The sequence below is a fragment of the Periplaneta americana genome, chromosome 15 (genome assembly GCF_040183065.1).
Source record: "Periplaneta americana isolate PAMFEO1 chromosome 15, P.americana_PAMFEO1_priV1, whole genome shotgun sequence".
NCBI lineage: Eukaryota > Metazoa > Arthropoda > Insecta > Blattodea > Blattidae > Periplaneta > Periplaneta americana.
Genome location: NC_091131.1, coordinates 70619290 through 70630469, shown reverse-complemented (window position 1 = coordinate 70630469; position 11180 = coordinate 70619290). Strand labels below are relative to the sequence as shown.

At 34.5% G+C, this 11180-nt stretch overlaps 1 protein-coding gene across 2 annotated transcripts in view; it reads right to left on the bottom strand.

Moving 5' to 3' along the window:
• Positions 1–3568: 3568 nt before the first annotated feature.
• Positions 3569–11180, bottom strand: part of nmo (serine/threonine-protein kinase nemo) — a 329069-nt gene continuing 321457 nt past the window's right edge. Inside the window, exons 9-10 of one of the 2 annotated variants that reach the window (XM_069847645.1) lie at positions 4380–4473; positions 3569–3768 (exon numbers count right to left, since the gene is read on the bottom strand). In XM_069847645.1, coding sequence (XP_069703746.1) covers positions 3714–3768; positions 4380–4473 — 149 coding nt within the window. In that variant the 3' untranslated portion in view covers positions 3569–3713. Of the gene's footprint in view, positions 3769–4260; positions 4474–11180 lie in introns of both variants that reach the window. The other variant, XR_011336158.1, reaches the window with a different exon arrangement.

The window sequence follows — 11180 nt, the reverse complement described above, 5'->3', positions numbered from 1 at the left end:
ATAAATGTCACACCGACGTCCTGCTTGTCTTATGAAACACACAACACAATAATTGGTCTTGGCCCTTTATTCAATTTCATTAATTTGCTTCCCTCTGCAAACCTTCTACTGCAATAATAGCATATAGCAATATCGTTTTTAAATCTAGAATATTAAAAAATAGTATTTTTCAAGAACCAACCCAAGTACACACAATAAATAGAATACATTACTACCTAGTTGGGATGATTCTTGAGACCGAAATACAAAAACCCTCACCATACAGTATACACACATACTGACTATATTACAATATGTACAAGGAGGAGGGCAGGAAACAGGTTCATGCTGTTTGCTACCTGAGCACTCAGAGCTGTGAACACCACGATCTGATGACTGAGATGAGCAAAATGGTGTCTGTACCATGGCGTATCAAGCCACAATGAGCAACACAACTTTTATTTACATTTTATCGCGCATGTGGAGGTAATCTGCTTTTAGGTATTACACCCAGTCATAGAACTTACATCAAGATTTCATTTCCTGGCAACTAACAGTCATTTCAATTAAAATAACTTCAAATTTACAATATTTATTTGGCAATATCAATGTAGATTCTCATAGTTCTTCGATAGTTGTAATGATGGAAGTGCCATTCTCTGCATATTTTATTATTAAAAATGCTCAATATACAATATTTAAATTTTGCAGATATTTGACACTCCTAAGTTACAAAAGAAAATGGAACATTTTGTGTTTAACAACACAAAGAGAGAACACGTAATATTAATTTTTAATATTAATACTGCACACAGTTTTTCTGAGCAAAATGATAACTCTATAAGTAAAAAATATAATCTGTATACCTGCAGCATTATGATACGCCAAGGTCAAACACTACAGTACCTACTTAAGAATGTTCACCAATTTCGAAAATGCAACAATTTTAATGCTCTCGATATAACCAACTGACTTAAAATACACAACATGCAGTATAAATAACTATACTAGCTCATTCCCGTCATAAGAGATAAAATTTAAGATGCCCAAAATCTGACTAAGTTATCACTTTTACTATTGTCAATGCCAAAATTGTATCAATCTATACATGGTGACATCAAATCCACAATAGCGCACAGTGTATAATAAAGGAATGCATTTCCTTCATGCAGGGACAGCACACATTCCTGCAGAAAGGTGAGTTTGATCCAGAGACCAGATACAAATGGCAGTGATTGGTGGCAAATTAAACAACTACTCAATATATTGACATGATGAAGAAATATGTAACTATCCTACACTTTACTGGGGAATGAAAACAGCCTGAATAGTTCATCCTTTGGCAACAACGGAGACATTAATTTCAAATTACCTGGCAATGCTCCTTCTCCAATATTAGCAATCAAGACAAGAGACGATTATATAAAAACACCCACGACACATCCACACTCGATTCTACACATCACAAGGAATTAACTTATGTTGACATATCGGACACCGTGTCTGTTAAGGCCTCTGTAAGTGAGATGAACAAAACAAGATTCAGTAACTAGTGTTTTCTATCCTACACCTAACCTAATCTAAAACTAAATCTAACCTAACCTATCTGGAGAACTCAAAGGCAACAGTATGTAGGAAATCTAAGATAATGATTTTTTATAAGCCAATTACATTAATAATTGAAGTTTCTCTAGAAATAAGATCTCATTTCATAGATGTAAAAATACACCACAGTGCTGTAACTGTTAGAAAGAGACTTTCACTTCTAGAGAAACAATGCAACATATTGACTTGATTGCTTTGCATTGCACTTGAATGAGTTAAGTTCCCAAAATGAGCTACCACGAGTGAGGGCACTGAAACATGAAGATGATGGACAGGGGAAAACATAGAAAAGGTGTACAACGCTTATGCATCACACACACGCGCACACAACATACACGCGCACACATGTGCTGCCTACAAACTTCTGCATTCATCATTGTACACATCTGTTACTAAAATAGGTGAAAGGATGGAAAACTAACGTATTATTGTGTAGGGAGACTCAGTCACAACAATGCCCATTTCTTCTTAAATATATCTATATATGTATACATATACATACATGTGACCAGTGCATCACACAGTAAGATGCAAATGTATAAAAAAAACTAATGTAATAGGAAACATTTACTTAAATTAACAATAATTAAAAAAAAAATATTTTGACATAGATGACTAAGTTGTTGAATATGAGATCGATGGAAGTCCTTCAAGAGCCACATCCTTTTAATTCATTCTAAAACTATTTTCCATAGTTACCGTCTTTACTCACATACAAATCCATCAGACAGGGGCATAGCAGGGCCAGACCACGGGTTCTTATCGTTATATAAAAGTATAGTTCATTGTATTTGCTAATTGTAGCATTGCTTTAAGTGTAGTAAAGATATAAAACGCAGCATGTACTTGTTTTACTGTAACACAAGAGACAAAATATATATACACATCACCATCACTATTACACACAGTTCTACAACATATTTCGAAATAAGCACAATTACATACAACAAAGTGGAATTCATTTTAAAAATATCCTAATATGATCCATCAGTCTATAAAGAATAAAATAAGCCTGAGATATATTTACACATTCCGAATCATTTCAACGTAATAGAAATAACTACATCACTATTATTCCTAAATTCCAGGTGTTCCGAATAGATCACAGATTTTACAGTACAATTATGTTCAAATTGCAAAAATAATATATTCAGAACAGGGCTCTCCATCCAAGCCTTGCTATGCCCTCGGTTCGTGCTCAGATGAGGCAAAGCTTAAAACTGTAAACCAATTTACTGATATATCAGTCCGAAATAATTCCATATTATCACAAAACGAAATAAAATAAAATACATTTCTGCTAGGTGACAGGAGGCAACTCGGAATCTCAGCATCACAGAACATACAGGTTTCAGTTCTTAATACCGCCTCTGCAACGCATGTAATTTGCTCCACAACTCATAAAACGACTAATACATAGTATTAGTAGTACGTTTTCTGATGCTATCCACGTCATCAGACTTAAAGACCAAGCGCCAATTGCTAGAAACCCAGCACCAATAGGATAAGTCCAGCTTGTCCAGTCATTTTCTGCATCCAGGCAGAAAATAGTTGTACACAGATCATGCAAATTTCACATTCCTTCTGATAATCACAGTGGGCTTGTATGTGTTAAAATGTTAATTCCACACATTGACCCTAGCTTCTATTTTCCCTTCTGACGTAATTTCAGTGAGCACTTTTCATTCTTTTTCCGTTATGTTTGTCCACTGAACCAGCAGCACTCAAAAGATTCTTACGTGAGAGCACTTTTCATTTATTGCTCTGTCTTTCCTATGCTGCTTGCACGCGCACGCACACACACATACACACACACCGTTATTCTTATAATTACTATGTACAAATGAAGAGAGAGAGGAGGCCAATGCGAGTTAGTATCTGTCTTTGCGATGGTAACCTAATAGGGAACATCTGCATTGTTTTCGATACATTTCCTTTGAAGAATCCACATTCCCCATGCTCCTATGGGACTAAATCGTTAGTGCGGTTAATTAGTTTGGAATCCCAAAACATGATGTTTTTTTGTGAGGTGGTAGACTCGGGTGAAATAGAAGCAACCCAACCATCGGACGAGAGTGACGACTGTACACTATAGCGTTTCACAATTGCAAACTAGGGTGAGGATAGCGTCACTCCCACTGGTGGGGCGAGGGAGGTAGTTCAGACGGGTGGGCAACTGTAGAGCTAAAAAAGAAACAAATCACAACATTACTTGCAATTCTCGTTTGTCAAACTCAAATTTCCATTTGTGAAATTAAAACCTGTTGTCAATACTGCCAAAAAAGCACCTCGATAATTTGCTAAAGCCAATAATCTTTATTAAACTTACTACTTAATATGAAATAGCAAAATCTTACAATTTCCTACTCTTGCACATTTAGCAGAGCACTTAGTAAAAGCACATACACGTAACTCATCATTTATTGAAAACAGGTTTATAACATTTCAGGTTCAGTGCAGTCAGCTCTCAATTTGACTCCAGTAACATCCCCCTTACTAATAATAGAGGAAGAAATTCTAATTTTCAATTACAAAAAAAGATTTTTAAAATATTAGAAATAGTCTCACTGAGGTAAGGAAATTAATTCATATTATTTTGAAATAAATGTACACGGAATGCTGAGAATTGAATGCACTTGAGTAAGCTATGAAAGTAGAGGAAGGTGTGGACTGTACCCTCAGCATTTCCGGAAGTCGCAACATGGTTTATAGCTTTATAGTAAGAGTAGTGGAGGTCTTCAGAGAGCCGAACCGCAGCCTGCGTCGTGGCTCTCCTGAGCCTGCAGCAGCCTTACCTGGCAAAGCTCTTGAATGCTGCGGACTGAGGGTTAATGCACAACGGGACTCTACTGGTATTCAGTTGTTCCGCAATGAACTTGTGCATTTCCTCTGCAAACACAACGACATCAGCACATTAGAATTGTACAAAAGCAATCTTCAGTCTGTTCTATTGCAGCAATCAATCTTCCTTTTTGTGTTGACAGTGGATGTGGGCAAGAATAAGAGAAATGAAGACTGATGCTGCATCATATAACCACATAATGGAAAAGATAAAAAATTATGGATATGCACAAAACAGGCAATTAACATTTAAACCCAGTAGCATTTAAATTGTCAAGAACCAGGTGGTGGTACTAGTATTCCCACTTGGATGTTTAAATTTGCGATTTTTTATCGACTGTAATATCGATATGAATTCTTAACCATTTGAAACTCCATTCCATCTAACATTCATATTTAAATACTTCCGGGCTTAAAGTGTTAAACTATTTATTTCATAGAGGAATATCTTCATGTTCAACCTATAAAAAAATACAAGTACTATCAATAAAATAGAAATTATAACTTCCATATTACGAATTTTATAAATCCAGCTTGAAAACAATACAAAAAAACATGAGCAAAGAATAAAATATAATTTCGATGTTGTTCGGGTAAAAGGGGGTTAAGTTTTTTTTTTTTTTTTTTTTTTTTTTTTTTTTTTTTTTTTTTTTTTTTTTTGTGAAACTGAGTTTCTTTCCCCCCAGTGAATTCACAAGATAAATTCTACAGTGGGTAAAAAGGGTTCAAAACGAAAATTGTAATACTGGGTTGGGTAAAAGAATCTATGTCACTTAACTCCTTTCACATGTTACGTTTTACTGAAGAAAGGGAAGTAAGTCAGATTATTTCTTTTCACTCACTGTATTTAAATTGACTTAAATCGTGTGATGTAGTAACAACCTTATCAAATAAGATTTTTTTTTTCCACAATTATATTTTATATTTCTTGTAGAAGAATTTCAAATATAAAGAAAAATTGTTTTGAGAGTGTGGGGATTTCAATTGAAAAACAGAAAATTTCCAATTTTTCCCTGTGAATGTTCACAACATTCCATTAATATATTCAGATACATGCAGATGACAAAAAAGAAACAAAGAAATAATAAGAACATGGTGGCAAAGTGCATGTCGGCATTAAAAATGATTTCCATTGATATATACCATAAGTTCTTGGTCCTAAGTATACACGCCTACATAGAATGTAATACTGGCCATGCTTTAATAGAGAGGAAAAAAGAAATTACATTCTAGTTTACCATCCACACGATTAGATTTATCTTGCTTGCTCTTATGGAAAAACCCATCCTTCCAAAATATTCCTGATGACTCAGGCACACTTCTTGGAGTAGGCTAATCTGATTTGTTATACAAAATGCATTACGAATGAAGAAAACAATGACGATAGAGACCGGAGTTAAAGGGCTGAGATATGTGAAGGGGTCAACTGCACTAGTCTACAAAAACATCTTGCATGCCTCTGCAGAATTAAAAAAAAAATCCTTTGCCTATACTTCGTTCCATAATGTCTGACAGGAGAAATAAATATTGTCGACAGAGGAGGGGAGAAGTATAATTGCTATTCAACCAATGACAGAGGTCACTCCACACCTGACTTGAAGTTGAAGCGTTCTATCTCTGACCAACTTTAAGACAAAAGTGGAATAAGACCTCTGCCATTGGTTGAACAGCAATTATACTTCTCTCCTCCTCTGCCGACAATGTTTACTTCTCCTGTCAGACATTATGGAATGAAGTATTGACAAGGTCAAGGTCATAATCGACGATAACCTCATAGGTCTTGCAATTGACCAGTTTTGATTCCAGTGCAATGCAAGACTCAGCAAATATTTAAAAATGACCTTGTTTATACAGCTTTCATAACTACATGTAACATTAAGAGTAGTCTATTGGCTTTCTTTCTTGGTTACAAATTTTTAAACTTGTATATTACTAATGATAATGTTAAATGAACAACTTAATAACTTCACTGTGTTAAATAATGAAACTATATGGTACTTTAATTAGTGATAAGTTTCAGCAGAACTTTACGCAGTTTTCAAACTTCTAGTGAAGTCGTTATGCTTTCTTCCTGTTTCTTCTTTCTAGGTATTTTGTTGGGAGAATTTGTGGTTAGACACATTACCAATTGCAAATACATCCCCACCTCTGGCCACACACTTTCCCACCAAGACACCAAGAAAAAGAAACTGGAAGAAAACACAAAACCTCATTAGAAGTTTAAAAATAGTGTAAAGTCCCGCCAAAACTAATCACTAAGTAAAATATCATAATAGTTTCATTATTTAACACAGTGAAGTAATAAAATTTGTTTATTTAACAAGCTTAACATTATCATTAATATTGATATGTTTATTAGTTTTTATCTCCGTCACTTATTCAGACTGCCTTGTGTAGTGAGAGGTCCATTTTTGTTATTTTTTAAATAAATAAATTAGAGATCATTAATACATGTCATAATATGGTTATTTCATTCTCCTACACCTACATTATTTCACTATAAATAATTATTTAAAGGTGCAAATGGATATAAATCATCAGTTTTATTGGTGGGGAGGAGGGGAAAGGGTTATGCTGCTAGTTTTTATAGGTTTTCGCCTAAAAATATATTCTTTCACAAATTACTTGTCAATTTCATGTTTTGTGTGTAAAAATTAAAGTTATACTATCATTTAGCGTGTTTTAATTTTTGTAAAAAATATTCTCTGATTTGCAGTAAGGATTCGAAGTTTGATTTTCATTTATCTCAAAACTCATTTTTATGACTTAACCCCCTTTACCCAAACACCATCGATTTATTCTTAATATATGTTCCTGCCACATTATGAAAACAGTTACTTTGAATTCCCGGATGCTCAATATTGTCCAGTCTATTTTTGTGCAATAACCTTCTTATGGGAATAGTACTCAAAGAACACTGAAATAGAAGCCGAATCATTGATCACACCTATGGTAAGCTAATCACCTAGCCAACCAGAAATAAATAGGATTCACAAATTACCAATGTTATTTAATGAAGAATGAAAGCATGAAATTATATGTTATGTGTGCAATGTATGGTATTTATAAAAGAATGTGCATGGCAAAATAGATTGGAGTTACCTTATGCAAAATGGAGCATATGATCCAGAGTGAGGTTAAGATTTCTCAAGTGGAACTATAAATGGAATTATTCAAATAGAGCACGTCAACCATAGAGAAGCGAGCCTTTTCAACTAGAATTATTTAATGGTATGGTAACTTACAAAAAGTGATGGACAATAATTATTTCATTATAATATCCGGAAATTTAAACATCATAATCGGAAGTCAATCAACAGAAAACATAACTGAAATTTGTGGAAAAACCAATAATCAAGTTAACACATGGTGAAATACTAAGATTTTCTAAAATGCAATATTCTAAGAATAATATGATTCTTTCTATCGACACTTTAAACATTCATGTAATATACGTGGATGTCATGAGAATATATATATTTTTTTCTGGGTGGTGGAAGCAGTTCTATTTGAAGACAGATTTTTTTGAGTACACAACATCTGATAACTATTTACTTGAATTCAAAGTAATCTTAAAATCAGGATCAGCGACATATAAAAACGTTTTATGGTCCTTCTTCTGAACAAAATTCTACAAGAAATTATATAACATTCGAAAATACGAAAAATAATATTGTTGTTGTTTTCTAATGCCAGGCGTTTGACAATAAAGTCATTTGACCTCTTGCACTCCAATATTTTTCAAAGATATTATCACGACCAGCCACTGAAGCACAGATTTTGAGGTGAAAAATAATATTGAAACCCAAAGTGCAGCAATTTAAGGAGAAGGTTCCAACATTAAATCTATAACAGAAAAAAGCAGTAAAGGAAGCACTTGGTTATAAATGTCAAAATCTCTATTAAAAGAGAAATGCACATGAACAAAGGATATTATAAGATGCAGCACATATAACAGTTAAAATCTACTTGAATTATTTAAACAAAATTCCGGAGGGGGAGGGAAAGGGAGGAGATCTGTCATAATATAAAACCAAAATTACTATAATTTCAGAAATTAAGAGTGGTAGCTATACATTGTATGAAATATTATGAACTGGTCCATTCAAAAAGGGGAAATAATGCAAGTTGGAACAGATGCTACACTCACTATATAGGAAATAGAACTACAGACTGTGTTAAAACACGTAACAAACAAAAAGTAGTAGCTCGAGATGGACTTTAAAATAGGTGGCCAGAAGAACCTAATATAAATGGAAGGAACATTATGCTTCTGACAAATTTAACCAAGACAATCTCTTTTTTTTATACAACGCTCTCTGAGAGACAGAAACTGGGTTCATAGAGGAAGATTATGTATAAATAATATTCGTGCAATATTAAAACTATTAGAGAAACACAAGGATTACAAGCAAGAGACTCGCAAAGCATTTATAGATTAGACCTACATATAAGCTTTCAACGAGAAGTGAATAACAACCTCTGAAAATATTTGTTTTATGGAGGAGGAGCCCAAAGGCTTGCACCTCAGCCTCAGGCTTATTGTGCTTACCACTCCTGTTGTGTGAATGATATTTGTCACTGAACAGCTGTGGTCTTGTACAAATGCAGTACATTGCATCGTGAACTTAATCTGGATTCTATGGTAATGATGATTATGACATGTGAAGAAATGATGGCGAAATAAGTCCGAGGTCCAACGCCGAAAGTTACCCAGCAATTCTGCTTCGATTGGTTTAGGGAAAAACCTCGGAAAACCCCTAACCAGGTAACTGTTCCAACCAAGATTGGAACTCAAGCCCACTCGTTTCACAATCAGACATCCTAACCAGTGGTGCCAAACGGGCCCGAGCCCACCCAATAATTATCATTATTATTTATGAAATTTATTTAGGCTAACTTAAAACTCAAGTGTTTGAGCCCACTCGATATATTCCACAGCAGTGAACTGAAAAAAATTATTACAAAAACGATGAATTCCAATACATTTGATTCAGGTAATACAGAATGTTTACTAGAAGTGTTCAAACTTATGCAGCAGAAAACCAGACTACAATACTGTATGTCACTGAACTACATATAGTATAAAACAATGGATTAAAGATAAAGAACTTTATTCTATAAAAATGTGCATATGTAATGGTCACCAAGTCGTAATATATAGTAATGAGATAATTTATATAAGAATTTATTTCAATTAAATAAGATACCAGTAGTACAAAACATGAAAATAAATATCTCTAAAGATGAAACAGTGCAAGATTCTAATACTAATTTATGTACTGCAGTACAGGTTCCATTCCAGGTTCTTGTAGGATGTCTTCATTTCTTTTACAATCCCATTTAGTGTAGCCTGTTGTTCGGCACATAAACTTTATTTCAGTGACCATAATATTCTATTTCTGTCACTTTTTCCTAAAGCAGCCGTGGCGAAAATGTGACTCACGAGCACATTGTGGCTCGCAATGATAGCTATGCCTTTCTCTTGCTTTATATCTCTCCCAACCCTACCCTCTCACTCACTGGAGTCAAACTCCATTCCATTTGTATTTGTCTCTGACCTGCGAGTGGCATATCGTCGCAATGTCTCTCTTGAAACCATGTACCTCTGCAAAATCGAAAGTTTCAAGTAGGATGGAAGGACGCATTTTTTTGCTGCCAATATGATGAGAATATTAAATGTATGATTTGTTTACAAGTATTGCGAGGAAAACGGTTGTATAACAGAAAAGGGCATTATACTACATGTTACTGATGAAACATTAAAAGGTTAAGTGTTGTTGTTGTTATTATTATTATTATTATTATTATTATTATTATTATTATTATTATCTCTGTAGTCGAGCCTGTAGATCTTCAATTTAAACTCACAGATTTACAATGTGATGTTAAGTGAAAGCTAGATATAAGGACTTAACAAATGTTGAACTTTTCAAATCTCTGCCAAAAAATAAATATCCGAAGCTTCGTTCTTTCGCTTGCTGTTTTGAAGCCATGTTCACTACAACTTACGTTCGTGAAAAATTATTTTCAACAATAAAAATAGTAAAAACCAAATTTAGATCACGACTGACAGAGAAATACCTTCGTGATCAACTACAACTGGCAGTAAGTGACATAATTCCTGATTTTGAAACTCTGTCACAGACACATTCTGAAGAAGTTAATTTTAGGTTGTGATAATGTGTCCTATGTTTTCTTGTTCATTTCTTTCTTCGTTACACGTACTAAACATTAGTTTGTAACCTTATACTGTATAAAATTATATTTAAGTGCTTGACGTAAGGAAAATGAAAATCCATTAATAGGTCAGACAATTGCTTCACTTCCCCTTCAGGTGTCCGCCTCCCTTCATAGGTGCTATGCACGTTGCAGATTGCACAGTGGCTTGGCACATGATCACATTTTCGCCACGGCTGTCCTAGAGTCCAAGCTTCACTGTCAAAGCAAAGGATGTTAATGTGGGCAAGAAAACTATTCGTCGATGCCTTGGAGAACAAGGTTTTCATTCATGACGACCTGATACAGAACCAGATCTGATCACACAGCACCGAACTGACCATGTTCAGTTTGCTCATCAGCACATCCAAGAGACAGTGTAGAAGTTGAGCAGTGTGTTGTTCTCTGACAAGTCCAGGTTCTTCCTGTAATCTTCAGATGATAAGGAAAAAGTCTCGAGACGATCTGAAGAGTGTTATGCATAGTGCACATTATCCACAAGGATGTCATTTGGCAGAGACTCTGTGATGGTGTGG